General features: G+C 38.8%; 1 protein-coding gene across 3 annotated transcripts in view; it reads right to left on the bottom strand.

Annotated features, from left to right (window-relative positions):
* Positions 1 to 20599: 20599 nt before the first annotated feature.
* The window catches only part of LOC106088839 (peptidoglycan-recognition protein LA), a 73489-nt gene continuing 73168 nt past the window's right edge, over positions 20600 to 20920 (bottom strand). For all 3 annotated transcript variants that reach the window (XM_013254537.1, XM_013254538.2, XM_013254539.2), the window contains one exon: positions 20600 to 20878. In XM_013254537.1, the coding sequence (XP_013109991.1) occupies positions 20738 to 20878 (141 nt within the window). In that variant the 3' untranslated portion in view covers positions 20600 to 20737. The remainder of the gene's footprint in view (positions 20879 to 20920) is intronic.

The following is a 20920-nucleotide window of genomic DNA, read 5'->3' as shown; positions in this document are numbered from 1 at the left end:
TTTTGCATCACGTGTTTTGTTATGATATCTATAAGTGTGTCAAGTATGGTTCAAATCGGTCCATAACCTGATATAGCTGCCATATAAACCGATCTTGGGTCTTGACTTCTTGAGCCTCTAGAGGTCGCAATTCTTATCCGATTGGAATGAAATTTTGCACGACGTGTTTTGTAATGATATCCAACAACTGTGTCAAATAAGGTTCAAATCGGTTCATAACCTGATATAGCTGTCATATAAACCGAACTTGGATCTTGACTTCTTGAGCCTCTAGAGGTCCCAATTATTATCCGATTTGCATGAAATTTTGTACGACGGATCCTCTCATGAATATCAACATACGTGTTTATTATGGTCTGAATCGGTCTATAGCCCGATACAGCTCCCATATAAATCGATTTTACTTCTTGAGCCCCCAAAGGACGCAATTCTTATTCGAATTGACTGACATTTTACACAGGTCTCCAACATATAATTTAATTGTGGTCTAAACCGGATCATATAGCTCTAATAGCAGAGCAAATCTTTTCTTATATCATTTTTTGCCTAAGAAGAGATGCCGGGAAAAGAACTCGACAAATGCGCTCCATGGTGGAGGGTACATAAGATTCGGCCCGGCCGAACTTTGCACGCTTTTACTTGTTACTTGTTTGCTTCAAAATCTTCCATCTAAAAAAAATAATCACAGAAAAATTGCGCGAAAAGGAAACATAGTACCACCGACAGCCTGGGAATCATTAGTGGAGGGTGCTTTAGGAACCGCATATACCCTTTGGACGGCGAGTGCAAATTGCTATCGAATGATAGAGGAGCTCTTTCTTCAATGAGCAGTAGTAGTTCGGAGCAGCGTGTATTCAGATATTTAAACAAAATAATTTCGCCTTGTTATAATGGTTTTCGTTTTCTTGGAAATAGTTTCTTTGGACATTGTGTACTTCTCTAATACATCCACCAGTGCGTATACTGCACCTTCTCTATAAAGAATGCGGACATTCCTGGTGCAGATCTGCAAATCATGGTCCGTTTTTCGTTTACGTGGGTCGTCAAAGTTGGGGGAGTCCGTTTTTACTATTCCTTTGCTTCTCATAGTAGTTCTCAGGCTTACTGTCCCAGCGCCCCAACCGCATGGGTTTTGTGGGATTGCACACGTATCCCTCGTTGTGGCGAGCCGCTTGCTCCAAGATCCGACGCTCGCCGCCAGCCGCCCCTAACCTGGGAACAGACGCTGATGTTGGCCATTGGTTATTTGAAGGCGCCAATAACTCGCCTTGTCATCTCGAGTATCATTGGTATCAGTATTTAATAAAGAGCCAGTGCCACCTGCCTCCTCACTGACACTCTCCTTTCGAAAATCGCTGACTGCCCGCGGCCGCATTTGTAGCTACTCCGCATAAAAACGGAGCTTTCCACCATCCGCAACTTGTGGACGCGCCCGGTAGCTTTCAGCTAAGCTTCCCGTGATAACGATGGGCACTACACAATTCGGAGCTCAAAGTTCTAGCCTGTGTGGTGCTCATAGTCATCCCGTATCGTCGTGACATTTTAAGTAGAACTAGCCATGTTCGCCCGTCTGTCCATCCGTCTGCCTGTAGAAAGCATCTTGACTTCTTGAGCTTCTGCAGCTCCATATCCGATTTGGGACAAACTTTGTACAACGGCTTCTCCCATGGCCTTCAATATACGTGTGCAATATGGTCTGAATCGATCTATAGCTTGATACAGCTCCCATAAAAACCGATCTTCCGATTTAGCTTCTTGAGCCCCGAATCGGTATATAAGATTCGGCCCGGCCGAACTTGGCACGCTTTTACTTGTTATACCCTACACCACTACTGTGGTACGGGGTATTATAACTTAGTGAATTTGTTTGTTACACCCAAAAGGAAGAGAGATAGACCCATTGATCAGTATACCGATCGACTCAGAATCACTTTCTGATTCGATTTAGCTATGTTCGTCTGTCTGTCCATGTTAATTTGTGTACAAAATACAGGTCGCAGTTTTCAGCCGATCGTCTTAAAATTTGGTACAGGCATGTTTTTCGGCTTAGAGACGAAGCCCACTAAATTTGGAAAAAATAGGTTCAGATTTAGAAATAGCTTCTATATATATGTTCGTCCGATTTTCAGTATTGGTTCAAAATTGGTTCAGAGTTGGATATGGCTCCCACATTGTATTTATAGGGTAGGTGTAGGGTATTATATAGTCGGCAACGCCCGTCTTTTGCCCTTCCTTAATGGTTTTCTATGATGGTGGAACACATGTCTGTTATAGATGTTGGTAAAATCAGCCATTTGTTTTTGACAGCTAATAACGTTAGTCGTGTTTTGGTGCGCTCTTCGTTTTATTACAATTCGAAAAAACGGATCAAAGAAACTGTATTAAGTTTTGCATTTCAAAGTTGTTTTGAGGGTTGGAAAATAGGGAAAAATTGGAAATTGGAAACAATATCTGAGGAGATTTACTTTGAAGAGGACAGGATAGTTATTGATGAATAAATAAATACTTTTTGAAACTTTTAAATTAACGGTTATTTTCTGACCAGTCATATTCCGCCTCTGCGAGGAAACCTATTTGTTTGGTTTTTCTAATATTTTGCTGGCATGTGCGCTGTCTACGCTTAAAATTATCTTACAATAACAACCTTAGTTTCTTTCCAAAAATCTTATCCTTCATTTTATTTCTTCTAAAAAATCCATCATATATTACGCAGCAGTCATTTTCAGCTAACAACGGACTTTTCTGCAGTAAGACTGCTGTGTTTGCTTTTTCAGCAGACTTTTTTCTATGAGTGCTCCACGATACGCCGCAAAAAAAATTGTATGTGAATTGTGGGACTTGTTTTTGATTTCGTGGTTGTGCTACGAATAATTTTTTGCTAAAACACACTTGCGGTCAGGAAGTTAGTTCTCCGTGGCTTTGCAAGATTCCAATTTGTACTCATATTTTTACGTTGATAGATCAAAAAACGTTGATAGATCATTTGTTGGTCTATCACGTACAGCAGGTCACTGTTAAGCCTTTGCCCAAGAATAACTTCAGAATTTTTTCAGTAGATCCTTGCTTTACGTCGTTTTGCTTGTCATAACAAATGAAATAACTTTCCAAAAATTTAATTTGGGGATTTATTTCATTTTTGAGATTGGGAAGTTATTTCATAATGAATAACTCCCCAAAAATGAATAGGAAACAAATCCCTAAAATATTAAATAACTTCCCAAAAATAGTTGTTTTTGCTCTCTATAGAGTATTTTGGGGACTTATTTCATTTTCGATTTTGGGGGGTTATTTTATGGGGACTTATTTCATAGAGCCGCCATTTCTATTTGCAGCCATACCCAAATATGGTCCGATCTAAACCTTACTTACTAAACTCACAGTTTTAAAAAAATATATATGTATATATATATATATATGTGTTGCCTAAAAAGTAATTGCGGATTTTTCATATAGTCGGCGTTGACAAATTTTTTCAACGGCTGGTGACTCTGTAATTGCATTCTTTCTTCTTTTAGTTATCAGCTGTTATCAGCTGCTTGCTTTAGAAAAAAAGTGCGCGAAATTTTGTTTACATTTGTTTGTTTGGCGTCAATTTTAATATGGAGCCCACAAAGGAGCATTTTCGTCATATTTTACTTTATTATTTCCGTAAAGGAAAAAACGCGGAGCAGGTTGCTAAAAAGTTGCGAGATATGTATGGTGATAAAGCCTTAAAAGGAAGACAGTGTCAAAATTGGTTTCGCAAATTCCGTTCTGGAGATTTTTCTCTTAAAGATGAGCCACGTTCAGGTCGGCCAAATGAAGTTGATGATGACCAAATCAAAGCATTAATCGAATTGGATCGTCATGTAACTGAGCGTGAGATAGGAGAGAAGTTAAATATACCAAAATCAACCGTTCATTATCACATAAAAAGTCTTGGACTGGTGAAAAAGCTTGATATTTGGGTACCACATGTGTCATATTCCACCAGGACAACGCTAGACCCCACACATCTTTGGTCACTCGCCAAAAACTGAGTGAGCTTGGCTGGGAAATTTTGATGCATCCACCATATAGCCCTGACCTTGCACCATCAGACTACCATTTATTTCGATCTTTGCAGAAATATTCGTCTAAGACCCCATGAAGTATATATATTTTTCGTCCTCATGACATATTAAGTTGATCCAGCTATGTTCGTCCGTCCATCTGTCTTCCTGTCTTACGAAAGCACTCTTTCTTTCGGAGAAGTAAAGCTAGGCGATTGTAATTTTGCACAAAAACTTCCTTTTCGTGTAGGTCAGATGGAATTGTAAATGGGCCTTATCGGTCCATATTTTGATATAGCTCCCATATAAACCGATCATTCTTATACAATTTGGGTGAAAGTTTCTACTATGACGTTTTTTTGACGTTCAATAGATGTGCCAAGTATGGTTCGAATCGGTCTAAAACCTTATATAGCTCAGATATAAACCAATCTCCCCATTATAGTTTTGAGCCTGTAGAGGGCACAATTCTTATCGGATAAGAAATCGGAAATTTTGCACCGTCACTTCTCCTATTATCTACAACACAAGTGCCAGGTATGGCCTGAGTTGGTCTAAAAGCCGCTATAGCTCCCATATGAACCGATCTCCCGATTATAGTTCTTGAGCATGAAAATCGCGCAGTTCTTATCCGATTAGAAATTTTGCTCAGTGATTTCTCCTATGATATACAACACAAGTGCCAAGTATAGAAAGACTCGGTCTAAAACCTCATTTAGCTCCCACATAAACCGATCTCCCGATTGTACTTCTTCAGCCTCCAAGGGCGCATTTCTTATCCGATTTGACAGAAAGTTTGCACAATGATATCTACTGTGGTCTCCAACATTCAAGCTAAGTATCGGTCCATAATCTCATATAGCTCCAATGGTATAGCAATTCAATGGATAGCCTATGTCCTTTGTTTGCTTATAAAGAGATAACGGGTAATGATCTTCACAAATGCGACCCATGGTGGAGGGTATATAAGCTTCGTCCCGGCCGATCTTAGAATGCTTTCACTTGTTTTATTCTAAATTGAGTTCGATTTTTTTTTCAACATACTCTAACCGATTTTTATACCCACCACCGAAGGATGGGGGTATATTCATTTTGTCATTCCGTTTGCAACACATCGAAATATCCATTTCCGACCCTATAAAGTATATATATTCTTGATCAGCGTAAAAATCTAAGACGATCTAGACATGTCCGTCCGTCTGTCTGTTGAAATCACGCTACAGTCTTCAAAAATAGAGATATTGAGCTGAAACTTTGCACAGATTCTTTTTTTGTCCATAAGCAGGTTAACTTCGAAGATGGGCCAAATCGGACAATATCTAGATATAGTCTCCATATAGACCGATCCTCCGATTTAGGGTCTTCGGCCCATAAAAGCCACATTTATTACCCGATTTTGATTAAATTTGGGACAGTGAGTTTTCTTAGGCCCTTAGACATCCTTCGCCAATTTGGCCCAGATCGGTCCAGTTTTGTATATAGCTGCCATATAGACCGATCATCCGATTTAGGGGCTTAGACCCATAAAAGCCACATTTATTATCCGATTTTGCTGAATTTTGGGAAAGTGAGTTGTCTTACGCCCTTCGACATCCTTCGCCTATTTGGCTCAGATCGGTCAAGTTTTGGATATAGCTGCCATATAGACCGATCCTCCGGTTTAGGGTCTTAGACCCATAAAAGCCACATTTATTATCCGATTTTGTAAATTTTGGGACAGTGAGTTGTCTTAGGTCCTTCGTCATCCTTTTTTAATTTAGCCCAGATCAGTCCAGTTTTGGATATAGCTGCCATATAGACCGATCCTCCGATTTAGGGTCTTAGACCCATAAAAATCACATTTATTATCCGATTTTGCTAAAATTTCGGACAGTGAGTTGCCTTAGGTCCTTCGACATCCTTTGTCAATCTGGCTAAGATCGGTTTAGATTTGGATATAGCTGCCATATAGACCGATCTCTCGATTTAAGGTTTTAAGCCCATAAAAGGCGCATTTATTGTCCGATGCCGCCGAAATTTGGGACAGTGAGGTGTGATAAAACTTTCGATATTATTTTTCAATTTGGCTCAGATAAGTCCAGATTTGGATAAAAAGCTGCAATATAGACCGATGTCTTGATTAATGGTTTTGGGGCCATAAAAGACGCATTTATTGTCCGATTTCGACGAAATTTGGGACAGCGACATGTATCTGCAACTTGGTCGAAATCGGTCCAGATTTGGATATAGCTGCCATATAGACCCATATCTCGATGAAAAGCCTTGGTCCAATAAAAGGCGCTTTTATAATCCGATTTCACTGAAATTTGACACAGTGACGTATGCTAGGCTTTCTGACGTCCGTGTCGTTTATGGTTCAGAGCGGTTTATTTTTAGATATAGCTACTAAAAAGAGCAAAATTTTGTTTTACACAGTTGAACAACGACTTGTACTTTTTAGTATTTGGTCCCAATCGGAACATATTTCTATATAGCTGCTAGGGGTCATAAGGTATACATTTTTCCCCGGATTTGACGAAAGGTGGTTTATATATATGCCCGAGGTGGTGGGTATCCAAAGTTCGGCACGGCCGAACTTAACGCCTTTTTACTTGTTGTTTTTGTTTCCTCAACGAGATATTTATTTAAAAGACTCACGTTTTTCCGCTAACTATAATATTTATAATAGAAACAGAGATTGCAGCCGGACAATATCAGATTGTATTTAAAAGGCTATTGGTTTCTCGACTTATAAATTTACGTCCTATCCATTCCTATATGATTTAAACCCGGAGGATAAGTTGGTCACTTCAGGATCTCGATATTTTGGCGTTAAATCCAAGATTTGACAAATACAAGTTTCCGAGAATGTTTTTGATTTTTATAAAATATTTCTTTAGAGCCCAATTATATGCTTCCGCATTTAATTTAGATGAATGAAATGGAAGCACAAGTGCTCTATAATAAGCAATGGCTCCGCACACCACAACTGTACATAACAGACTTTGCAAACGATTCATAATGATGTTTTCCTTCCAAAGATTATGGATGTAATAATTATTTGTATTATCACATCCATAATCCATTTTTTCGGCCCAAAAATATAACCTGCTAACACTCTTTGTCCATATCTTATTGACAAAGCAGAAAATCCAAGACGATCGAAACAAAAATGATATAGGCCCATAATTTCTGATTCGTATATCGTCCGTCGATCTGGATGTTCATGTTAATTTGCGTTCAAAGTACAGGCTGCAATTTTTATTCGACTTTCTTCAAATTTGGCAGAGGCAATTTTTTAGTCAAGAGCCGTAACCTATTGAAATTGGAAAAGATTGGTTCAGATTTGAATATGAAAATTTTCTCTTGATTTTTCCATTAATGAACAGGGGCAAACTTCGCACATATCATACTGCTGTCCGATTCATGTTTAATTAAGCCCAATGATAAAGGACCTCCTTTTTATAGCAGAATACGAACGGCGTGCGCACTATGGCACCGCCTTTGGAGAGAAGTTTTTGCATGGCAAAGTAACTCCCAAATGTCGTCAGTATTTAATCATTTTTTCTAATGATTTCGGATTTCGGCGTCATAGGCGGATATGCTGACCTCTGCGCCACGGTGGCCTCCAATTTGGATATAGGTAGCTCCCATTTATGTATATGTATCGCCCGATTTCCACTTATAGAGCCTTTGCAAACAGATTCATCAACCGATCTTCGCAAAATTTTGCAATATGCTTTCTTCTATGACTACCACAATATTAAGGGAATTTCATCGGAATCGGATCAGATATAGATACAGCTCCAATATATATTTTCGTCCGATTTTAACTAATAACGCAATATTTTGGTGATTTGTTATTATCACGAAATTGGGGACGAAGATTATTCTTATAACTCTTCTCATCACTGGGGAATATCATAGCAATCGATTCAGATTTAGATGTAGCTCCCATATATATGTTATCCCGATTTTTACGTTTTAGGTCTTTACAAATGCATTTATGAAGCGACTTTCTCAAATGCCCGACGATTGCCTCTATTTGAACGTCGTGTCGGCTGGTTATTGTTAGCCCATCGCCATATTATTTCGCAATTTCTTTGTTTAGATCAAAAGGAAGAAAATAAGGGCATGCGTTTCACACAAAGAAACTTTTTCTTTTGTAAAAATTCAAGAAGAACAAATAAAAGCGTGCTAAGCGTGCTAAAAAGTCATTATGCAAAATTGCAGTCAAATTGGATAATAATTGCATACTAGAGAGGCTCAAGAAGTCATATCGGGGCATCGGTTTAAACGACAGCTATATCGAAATATGGACCTATTTAGCCCATTTACAATCCCATCCGACCTGGACTTATAAGAAGCATTTGTGCAAAATCGAAAGCAGCTAGTTCTACTCTTTCGAAAGTTAGCAAGCTTTCGACAGACAGACAGATGGATGGACAGACGGACGGATAGGGCTAAACAGACTGAAAATATCAAGGCGACCAAACATATATATACTTTGTTCTATCTCGGAACATTATTTCGATGTGTTGCAAACGGAATGGCGATGTTAGTATAACCCCATTCTACGGTGGAGGGTGTAATTTACATTTTCTGTGAACGTGTAGTCGCAAAATATATATGTAGATGCCTACATAGAAAAATAAGTATTTCAATCAAAATATGGCGTAATAGATCTTTCGCCGATTATAACACTGTTGCGGGAAGTTTGAAAAATGAAATTCGTAGAAAAATTGCTTATAATTTACAGATTCATATTGGACACCATATTTCCCGATAAATAATTCTCGTCAAAGTGTTCTTGCACTTTACACTATATCTTCCCCTCATCGACCAATTAAATAACACCGATGTAATTTTAACTTTGAATTCCCAACTCAACGTATCTCTCTTCCAATGCTAACCTGGCTATCTCATCTATTCACATTGTGCCTACGTCTACCCCCCCTCTTTGGTAGTCAAAGAGCAACGCAAAACTAGAATTGAACTCGCGTTTTAACAACCACAATATACCAGCGACGATCAGCGATGGCTGGGTATTTCTCACACACCCAAAGAAACAAAAAACAACAACTGATAAACAATCAGCCTGCAAACTCGTTTCAAAACAAATGTATGGAAAACCCGAGCTTTTGGAATGCACTCGGCACACTTGTTTGCTAGTCTTTTTTGTTGTTGTATTAATGATGATCTCGTATGCCTCGCTTACATAGCCATAAGTAACTCTTTACATTCTCACAAAACGAGTTAATCGTAGTACCTTTTTTTAAGAGAATGGTGAAGAACAAAGTTTTTCTCGACCATGCAAAACGAGAGAGCTTTAGTTATGAGTAAAAAAATATTCGGACCAGGGCTACCAGAGATTTAATATCCAATACAGAAAATTTAATATTTTTTCATATTCGTAGGAATTTGCTTTAAAACACAACCCAATGAACAAAAAAAAACAGAATTTTAAAATAAAAATTACTTTACATTCGTTTCAAATTTCAATCGCTGATTGATTCTCTTTTTACTGCACTGATGACTGTCCAATTATTATTTTTCTAGATTTTTTTATACCCACCACCGAAGGATGGGGGTATATTCATTTGGTCATTCCGTTTGCAACACATCGAAATATCCATTTCCGACCCTATAAAGTATATATATTCTTGATCAGCATAAAAATCTAAGTCGATCTAGCCATGTCCGTCCGTCTGTCAGTTGAAATCACGCTGAAACTTTGCACATATTCTTTTTTTTGTCTATAAGCAGGTTAAGCTTAAAGATGGGCTATATCGGACTATATATTGATATAGCCCCCATATAGACATCTTTTTGTAATTTGCTCAAAATCGGTTCAGATTTGGATATAGCTGCCATATAGATCGATCTCTCGCTTTAAGGTCTTAAGGCCCATAAAAGGCGCATTTATTGTCCGATTTTGTCGAAATTTGGGACAGTGAGTTGTGTGAAGCCCATCGTCATTCTTCTTCAATTTGGCCCAGATCGGTCTAGATTTGGATAAATCTGCCATATAGACCGATCACTCGATTTAAGGTCTTGGGCCCGTAAAAGGCGCATTTATTGTGCGATTTTGGGACAGTGAGTTGTGTTAGGCCCCTTGACATACCTCTATAATTTGGCTAAGATCGGTCCAGAGTTGGAAATAGCTGCCATATAGACTTGTCTCTTGATTTAAGGTCTTGGGCCCATACAAGGCGCAAGAAATTTGGGACAGTGAGTTATGTTAGGCCCCTCGACATCTTTCTTCAATATGGCCCAGATTGGTTCAGATTTGGATAAATCTGTCATATAGACCGATATCCCGATTTAAAGACTTGGCCGTTTATAATCCGATTTCGCTGGAATTTGACACAGCGACTTATGTTAGGTTTTCGACATCCGTGTCGTATATGGTTCAAATCGGTCTATAGTTAGATATAGCTACCAAAAAGACCAATCTTTTTTCCAACAAAATTGAACAATGAATTGTAGTTATTAGACCACTCAATGTCCGTGCGAATTTGGTCCAAACCGGACCATATTTCGATATATCGGCTATGGGGGCATAAAGGTGGTTTACACATATACACGAGGTGGTGGGTATCCGAAGTTCAGCCCGGCCGAACTTAGCGCATGTTAACTTGTTTGAAAAATTAACGACAAGCAAACGAAATTATGGAGATATTGTTAAGAAACCAACATAATTCTGCAAATGAGGCAAACATTTTATCTTCTAGGGACCGTAGAAGACTAATTGGGATGTGAAATTTCAGCCAAAACGTACAACAACTACTGCTTCTAGAATTCAAATCAGGAGATCAGTTTATAGGAAGCGAAATCTAAAACGATTAGACCCAAATCTGAACCGGTAAGGCAATCCCCAACGACCGACATCAACAAGCGCCCTTTATAAGCTCAAGAATTATAATCGGGAAATCGGTTTATATGGGAGCTAATATATATCAGTTTATAAGCCTATTTGAACAGCAGTAGGCATAATAGTTGGAAGTCGAAAGAAAATGGTTCATGTAAAATATTAGTCAAATCCGATAATAATTGCGCACTCTAGAGGTTCAAGAAGTCAACATCCGAGATCGGTTTATATGGAAGATATATTAAGTTATGAACCGATTTCGACCATAATTGGCACAATTGTTGGAAGTCTAAACAAAACGACCTCTAGAGGCTCAAGAAGTCAAAATCGATTTATAGGCAGCTATATCAAAACGTGGATCGCTATGGCCCATTTACAATTCAAATCCAGTAAATAAAGGCAAAAGTCGGGCGGTGTCGACTGTATAATACCCTACACCTACACCAAGTACAATGTGGGAGCTATATCTTATTCGGAACCAATTTTGATGGACCTCGGTGGATGTTTTCAAATGGGTTACAAAGGGTGTTTTTTTTGAGGTTAGGATTTTCATGCATTAGTATTTGACAGATCACGTGGGATTTCAGACATGGTGTCAAAGAGAAAGATGCTCAGTATGCTTTGACATTTCATCATGAATAGACTTACTAACGAGTAACGCTTCAAATCATTGAATTTTATTACCAAAATCAGTGTTCGGTTCGAAATGTGTTTCGCGCTTTACGTCCGATTTATGGTCTACATAATCGACCAAGTGAGCAAACAATTAATGCGATTGTGACCAAGTTTCGCACTCAGTTTACTTTATTGGACATTAAACCAACCGCGTACAGTGCGTACAGAAGAGAATATTGCGTCTGTTTCTGAGAGTGTTGCTGAAGACCGTGAAATGTCGATTCGTCGCCGTTCGCAGCAATTGGGTTTGTGTTATTCGACCACATGGAAGATTTTACGCAAAGATCTTGGTGTAAAACCGTATAAAATACAGCTCGTGCAAGAACTGAAGCCGAACGATCTGCCACAACGTCGAATTTTCAGTGAATGGGCCCTAGAAAAGTTGGCAGAAAATCCGCTTTTTTATCGACAAATTTTGTTCAACGATGAGGCTCATTTCTGGTTGAATGGCTACGTAAATAAGCAAAATTGCCGCATTTGGAGTGAAGAGCAACCAGAAGCCGTTCAAGAACTGCCCATGCATCCCGAAAAATGCACTGTTTGGTGTGGTTTGTACGCTGGTGGAATCATTGGACCGTATTTTTTCAAAGATGCTGTTGGACGCAACGTTACGGTGAATGGCGATCGCTATCGTTCGATGCTAACAAACTTTTTGTTGCCAAAAATGGAACAACTGAACTTGGTTGACATGTGGTTTCAACAAGATGGCGCTACATGCCACACAGCTCGCGATTCTATGGCCATTTTGAGGGAAAACTTCGGAGAACAATTCATCTCAAGAAATGGACCGGTAAGTTGGCCACCAAGATCATGCGATTTGACGCCTTTAGACTATTTTTTGTGGGGCTACGTCAAGTCTAAAGTCTACAGAAATAGGCCAGCAACTATTCCAGCTTTGGAAGACAACATTTCCGAAGAAATTCGGGCTATTCCGGCCGAAATGCTCGAAAAAGTTGCCCAAAATTGGACTTTCCGAATGGACCACCTAAGACGCAGCCGCGGTCAACATTTAAATGAAATTATCTTCAAAAAGTAAATGTCATGGACCAATCTAACGTTTCAAATAAAGAACCGATGAGATTTTGCAAATTTTATGCGTTTTTTTTAAAAAAAAAGTTATCAAGCTCTTAACAAATCACTCTTTAAAACAATCCGTATTACATTTCGAGCAAATATGTTCAAACTGTAATACCTACGGTTGAAATATGGGAACATTATTGCACATTCCCCAAGTCGGACGACCATATCGTCCTCTAACCGCCAAAAAGATGTAGGTTAGATTAGGTTGGGTTGAAAAGAAGGTGCAGATATTAATCAGTCCCATGCCATTATGGACATACACCTAAGCCAGTAATCCGCTTGTTGTGCGCTCTAAAAACTATAAAGTATCCTCTAAAAAGAAAATTTTAAGTTAGGAATTCCGTTCTACTTACAAAATCCATAATTGTTTTCAATACCACTCCCCTAAGTTGGTTCATGTCTGGTATTGTCACTCCACCTAAGTGCCGGTATCTGTTAGAAGCGGAAATGCTCCAACTTCTCATCATCTTCCCCACATGCTATCACTTGCCGCACCGATTTTACATAAGTGAGCTCGTAGTCCTATGTGTCCCGTTATGATACTAGTAGCTATACTGACCTCCTTCTTGCTTCCTTTCAGTAATAGCCTCGTCTTCTCACGATCTGAATCCAACCATAGGATTTTCGCCGTCCTACCGACCGTTTCGCTGTTCCACAATGTTGCATGCGCATTCGTCGTCCACTCCCTTAACACGGACTGCGTCGACCCGAAAGGCCTCGGGTTAACCAAGTTTATTGACTACAATCCTCTGGCCATCACCGCCAAATCGTCTGCCCTTTCATTTCCCCTTACTCCGTTATGGCCCGGCACCCAAACAATGCGGATTTTGCCATCCTTAGAGAATGCGAAAAGATGTAAGTGCCAAAATCAAAACTGTACAGGAGAAGGTTTTTATTAAATAAATCATAGCATAGATTGAAATATGATTTTTACATATGGATCACTTCTTTGGCTGATGCATTTTTTTGGCACTTACACCTTTTTCGATGTCACTAAATGGCCTAGTTTTAAGTAATTTAGAGGTAAGTGCAATTAATTGAAATCTGAACAGAGAGTCATATTATACATCTGCACATTTATGCCGACTTTCGTCCATATCCGACCATATTTAGATATACTGTCGTATAGCTCATAAAAGCCACATTTATTACCCGATTCCTCTGAATTTTAGAACAATGTATTCTATAAAGCCTCGAGATATCCGGACCGATTATGGTCCAGATTAGACCATATTTGGATATAGCTACCATATAGACCAATCTCCCAATATATGGTCTTGGGCCCATAATGGGAGCATTTTTTATCCAATTTCGCTGAAATTTAGAAGGGAGATTTGTGTTAAGGTCCTCAACACACTTTCTAAATATGGTGAAGATCGGACTTTTTTTTATATAGAATGGGCCCAAATTGTACTTAATACCCGATATCAAGAAAATTTGAAACCCTCTAGGGTTTTGAGGTGTCAAGGTGATATAGATGTAGAAATGTATAAAGATTTATTGAATAAAATTCTTGCGTTATAAATATTGTTTTTTTATACCCTCCACCATACTAATTTCGTCATTCTGTTTGTAACTACTCTAAATATTCGTCTGAGACCCCATAAAGTATATATATTTCTGATCGTCGCGACATTTTATGTCGATTTAGCCATGTCCGTCCGTCTGTTTGTCGAAAGCACGCTAACTTCCGAAGGAGAAAAGCTAACCGCTTGAAATTTTGCACAAATACTTCTTATTAGTGTAGGTCGGTTGGTATTGTAAATGGGCCATATCGGTCCATGTTTTGATATAGCTGTCATATAAACCGATCGTGGGTCTTGACTTCTTGAGCCTCTATAGTGCGCAATTCTTATCAGATTGGGATGAAAGTTTGCACGACGTGTTTTGTTATGATATCCAACAACTGTGTCAAGTATGGTTCAAATCGGTTCATAACCTGATATAGCTGCCATATAAACCGATCTGGGGTCTTGACTTCTTGAGCCTCTAGAGTGCGCAATTCTTATCCGATTGGAATGAAATTTTGCAAGACGTATTTTATTCTTACTATCGACAACTGTGTCAAATAAGGTTTAAATCGGTTCATAACCTGATTTAGCTGCCATATAAACCGATCTGGGATTTTGATTTCTTGAGGCTCTAGAGGTCGCAATTATTATCCGATTTGCCTGAAATTTTGTGCGACGGACTCTCTCATGACCATCAACATACGTGTTTATTATGGTCTGAATTGGTCTATAGCCCGATACAGCTCCCATATAATTCGATCTCTCTATTTTAGTTCTTAAGCCCCCAATGGGCGCAATTCTTATTTACACAGGTCTCCAACATATAATTTAATTGTGGTCCAAACCGGACCATATCTTGATATCGCTCTAATAGCAGAGCTAATCTTTTCTTATATCCTTTTTTTGCCTATGAAGAGATGACGGGAAAAGAACTCGACAAATGCGATCCATGGTGGAGGGTATATAAGATTCGGCCCGGCCGAGCTTAGCACGATTTTACTTGTTTTTCAATCAAATTTAGCCTGGCCGATCTTAACGCATTTCTGCTTACTTATAATCGCAGAGTTAGAGTGGACTGAAGTGGCCGAAACTGAGCCGCTTCGCTTCGCTTCGTCCCATATATATAAAGGGTGATTTTTTTGAGGTTAGGATTTTCATGCATTAGTATTTGACAGATCACGTGGGATTTCAGACATGGTGTCAAAGAGAAAGATGCTCAGTATACTTTGACATTTCATCATGAATAGACTTACTAACGAGCAACGCTTGCAAATCATTGAATTTTATTACCAAAATCAGTGTTCGGTTCGAAATGTGTTCAAATTTTGACAAATTTTGTTCAGCGATGAGGCTCATTTCTGGTTGAATGGCTACGTAAATAAGCAAAATTGCCGCATTTGGAGTGAAGAGCAACCAGAAGCCGTTCAAGAACTGCCCATGCATCCCGAAAAATGCACTGTTTGGTGTGGTTTGTACGCTGGTGGAATCATTGGACCGTATTTTTTCAAAGATGCTGTTGGACGCAACGTTACGGTGAATGAACACATTTCGAACCGAACACTGATTTTGGTAATAAAATTCAATGATTTGCAAGCGTTGCTCGTTAGTAAGTCTATTCATGATGAAATGTCAAAGCATACTGAGCATCTTTCTCTTTGACACCATGTCTGAAATCCCACGTGATCTGTCAAATACTAATGCATGAAAATCCTAACCTCAAAAAAATTACCCTTTATCAAATCCGTAATATTCTCCCAAAGTCGTTTAACGTAAATCCCATATTTTCCAATCGACCCATAATTCCGTCTTGGGAGGTTTTTTGGGTGTCCCCAAATTTGGATACGACCTTCGTACTTTACTTCCAAACGCATTTTATTTGCATTCCATATTGTCCCGGATGACCAATATGGGCTTATTGGTGACCACTGTACTTCCAAAAACTTTAAATTTGGGTCAAATATTGTACCGGTCGGCTAATATTTCCCTTTGGCGATTTGTTCGATGTTGGGGCGCCCCTCAGATACCTAGCCCTACTTTTAAGCAACCGATTCGTACTCTACTTCTAAATATAAAACGTTTCATTTCATATGAAAACTTACATATTTATACCCTACACCACTTCTGTGGTACAGGGTATTATAACTTAGTGCATTTGTTTGTAACACCCAGAAGGAAGAGAGAGAGACCCATTGGTAAATATACCGATCGACTCAGAATCACTTTCTGATTCGATTTAGCCATGTCTGTCTGTCCGCCTGTCTGTCCATGTTAATTTGCTTACAAACTACAGGTCGCAATTATCATCCGATCAGCCTAGAGACAAAGCCTATTGAAATTGGAAAAAATCGGTTCAAATTTGGATATAGCTTCCATATATATGTTCGTCGGATTTGCAGTAATAATGCATTAAAATTGTCATTTGTTAACCGATTCTCTTGCAATTTAGTACGAAGGATTTTCTCTTGACTCTCGATATTACTGGCGAATTTCATAGAAATCGGTTCAGATTTCGATAACGCTGCCATATATGTTTATCGTACGATTTGCACTTCTAGAGCCACTGCAAACGCATAAATTGACCAATCTTGCCAAAACTTTGTACAACGCTTTTCTCGATGACTTCCACAATATCTATAAAGTTTAGTCCAAATCGGTTCAGATTTAGATATAGCTCCCATATATATGTTCGTCCGATTTTGGGAAATATTGCAATAAAGTGCTCATTTGTTAACCGTAGTTATTACAGTTTCAACATATTTGCTCTAAATTTGATACGGGTTGTTTAATATTCCAACTGAAAACATCCGCCGAGGCCCATCAAAACTGGTTCAGAATTGGATATAGCTCTCGCATTGTACTTATAGGGTAGGTGTAGGATATTATACAGTCGGCACCGCCGAACTTTTGCCCTTCCTTACTTGTTTTTTTTTTGGCAATTATGGCTTAACTTGTTTGAGGTACTTGTGTCGGGCGAAAATAATGTATTGGGTTGCCCAAAAAGTAATTGTCGGTAATATAGTAGTAATATAGTCAGCGTTGACAAATTTTTTCAACGACTTGTGACTCTATAATTGCATTCTTTCTTCTGTCAGTTATCAGCTGTTACTTTTAGCTTGCTTTAGAAAAAAAGTGCGCGAAATTTTGTTTACATTTGTTTGTTTGGCGTCAATTTTAATATGGGTACCACATGTATTGAAAGAAATTCATTTAACAAACCGAATCAACGCTTGTGATATGCACCGTTTTTAAAACGAATCATAACTGGAGATGAAAAATGGATTGTTTACAACAACGTTAGTCGAAAACGATCATGGTCCAAGCACGGTGAGCCAGTTTAAACCACTTCAAAGGCTGATATCCACCAAAAGAAGGTTATGCTGTCTGTTTGGTGGGATTGGAAGGGTGTGGTATATTTTGAGCTGCTTCCAAGGAACCAAACGATTAATTCGGATGTTTACTGTCAACAATTGGACAAATTGAATGCAGCCATCAAGGAGAAGCGACAAGAATTGGTCAATCGTAAAGGTGTCATATTCCACCAGGACAACGCTAGACCGCACACATCTTTGGTCACTCGCCAAAAACTGAGTGAGCTTGGCTGGGAACTTTTGATGCATCCACCATATAGCCTTGACCTTGCACCATCAGACTACCATTTATTTCGATCTTTGCAGAACTCCTTAAATGGTAAAACTTTCGGCAATGATGAGGCTATAAAATCGCACTTGGTACAGTTTTTTGCAGATAAAGGCCAGAAGTTCTATGAGCGTGGAATACTAAATTTGCCAGGAAGATGGCAAAAGGTTATCGAACAAAATGGCACTTTATTGCAAACATTTTCAAAATCGGACGTATATTTAGGTATGGAATCTCTATCTAAATCTAAACCGATTTCCACCAAACTTCTTAGATGCTGTGGTAGTCCTCGAAGAAAGCATTGTACAAAACTTTGAGAAGATTAGTCAATATATGGGCTTGCAGTGGCTCTAGGAGTGAAAATCGGGCGACATATAGAGAATGGGTGATTTTTTAGCTATTTTATTTCAAATTGTGTTCAGGGACGAAGCTGATTTGTGGCTCAATATTTGGCAGAATTGTCGATTTTGGAGTGAAAATCAGCCAGTCCCAGTCCCGGTCAACATTCGCATGAAATAACCTGCAAACGTTAAATAAGTGGACCGCACTATCGATTCAAATAATGATTTCAAGCATTTTTCTTTCTTTTAACTGTCGTGCATAATTTTTATGAAATGTCGGGGAATCCCGCATTTGGGAATCGCTTTAGAAAAATGAGTTGAACGGATAAAAAAGTGTATGAAAAACAAGTAAAAGCGTGCTCAGTTCGGCCGGGCCGAATCTTATATAACCTCCACCATGGATCGCATTTGTCGAGTTCTTTTCCCGGCATCTCTTCTTTTTAGGTAAACAAAGGATAAAAGAAAAGAATTGCTATGTTATTGCAACAATATCAAGTTGGCATGGTTCATTTCGGACGATAATTGAACTGAATATTTGAGAACATAGTAGAAGTCATTGTGCAAAATTTCAGCCATATCTAGTACGAATTGCGCCCTTTAGGAGCTGAAGAAGTTAAATAGGGAGATCAGTTTGTAGGGGAGCTGCATTCATGCCACTTTCGACACGTGTGTTAAAGGTCATAAGAGAAGCCGTTGTACAAAATTTCAGCTAAATCGGATAATAATTGCGCCCTCTAGTGGCTCAAGAAATCAAAACCCCAGATCGGTTTATATGGCAGCTATATCAGGTTATGGACCGATTTAAGCCATTCTTAATACAGTTGTTGGAAGTCATAACTAAACACGTCATGCAATATTTCAGCCAAATCGGATAGGAATTGATCCCTGTAGTGGCTCAAGAAGTCAAGACCCCAGTTCAGTTTGTATGGCGGCTATATCAGGTTATGGGCCGATTTGAACTATTCTTAGCACAGTTGTTGAAAGTCAAAACCAAATATCTCGTGCAAAATTTCAGTCAAATCGGATAATAATTGCGTCCTCAAGTGGCTCAAGAAGTCAAGACCCCACATCGGTTTATATGGCTGCTATATCAGGTTTTGGACCGATTTCAACCATACTCAGCACGGTTGTTGGAAGTCATAATAAAACACCTTATGCAAAATTTCAGCCAAATCGGATAAGAATTGTGCCTTGTAGCGGCTCAAGAAGTCAAGATCCCAGATCGGTTTATATGGCAGCTATATCGAAACGTGGACCGATATAGCCTATTTACAACTCCAACTGACCTACACTTATAAGAAGTATTTGTGCAAGATTTCAAGCGGCTAGGTTTACTCCTTCGAAAGTTAGCATGCTTTCGACAGACAGACGGATGGACGGACGGACATGGCTAGATCGACATAAAATGTTACGACGATCAAGAATATATATATATATGTACTTTATGGGGTCTTAGACTAATATTTCGAGGAGTTACAAACAGAATGACGAAATAAGCATACCCCCATCTTATGGTGGAGGGTATAAAAACTAGGGCGTAACTTCACAACATTCATATAATGAGAGGTAATGCGGCTGGAAATTTTAAGCTGACTGACTGATTTATATGCACATAAATAAAAAAAAAAGTATATGCACATAAAAAAAATGTTCCTGCGATTTGGTTTTATATGCATTAAATTGGTGTTTAAATATATGAGTTATTTGAGTTTCGATTTATGTCGCGAATTTTTGGAAGTCGAGATTTTTGTCGAGGTACTACTGTATTTTATCCAAGACAATAGTTGTAAAGTTTGGATTTTTGGTTCGTACCCTTCTATTAAAGTTCCTTAATATGAGTTGCATATTGTCCTGATCGGCCTGCATGCCCGTTAAAGGGGTTTTGTGGTTGGCTCCAAATACTTGACCCTAAATTAGGAGTTCTTTCATGTAAGTGCGTCATTGATTGGAGGAACTCATACACTTGGTTCGTAATATTGGTACTCTACTTTCAAACACATCTCATTAAAGTCCCATATTGTCGCGGTCGACATATATGTCGTTTTTTTTTTTTTTTGAGTCTAGCGGCTCCCCTGACACATGTTGTCTAAAATAAATAGCAGATTCAATCACCTTTTATTTGAGCCCCATATTGTCTGCGTCCGCTCACAAGTTCTTTTGGGGTTATTTTGGCCAAGAGAGAGAGAGAGAGAGCGGGAGGGTGTGTTTTGGGCGGGGTGGCAGCCTCAGACCCAACCCCTTATATTCATTTTCTTTTGGTTGGTGCTTTTGGGTTAACTGGAAGGGACCGCCCCTTTACCGATATTGAAAAAATTATGTATCCTATCACTCCTTGCAGATTATTCTACACAATCTGCGAAAACTTGAGGAAAAGCGACTCAACCATTTTCGAGTGTATGCACAATAAACAAATACACTATGGCTAAATGACTTACTTTATTAAATAAAAAGTACTGAAATGAAACATTTTCATAATTTACTTTTTGGATGTAATGTTTTTATTGTTGTTTGTTGCTTAAAACTATAAAAGAGAATATAATCACATGACGTCAACTCCTAGAACTAATTATTACAACTATCAAGGATGTAATTTGGATTTCTAAAGTGGATTATTTACATATTTGCATTCCAGGGATAGGGCAAGCCCAGTTCACTACCACATGGCGGATTATCATCCATACCACAGGGGTAAAAGTGGGGCCATTTCTTGATGATGCGGTAAACATTGGCTCCCGGACTTTTCGACGATTTTGTCTGCGAAGCAAAAACGAGGCATTTTAATGACGTCAATGCGAT

This window comes from Stomoxys calcitrans, chromosome 1 (genome assembly GCF_963082655.1).
Source record: "Stomoxys calcitrans chromosome 1, idStoCalc2.1, whole genome shotgun sequence".
Classification (NCBI taxonomy): Eukaryota; Metazoa; Arthropoda; class Insecta; order Diptera; family Muscidae; genus Stomoxys; species Stomoxys calcitrans.
This window is presented reverse-complemented; position numbering and strand designations above follow the sequence as displayed.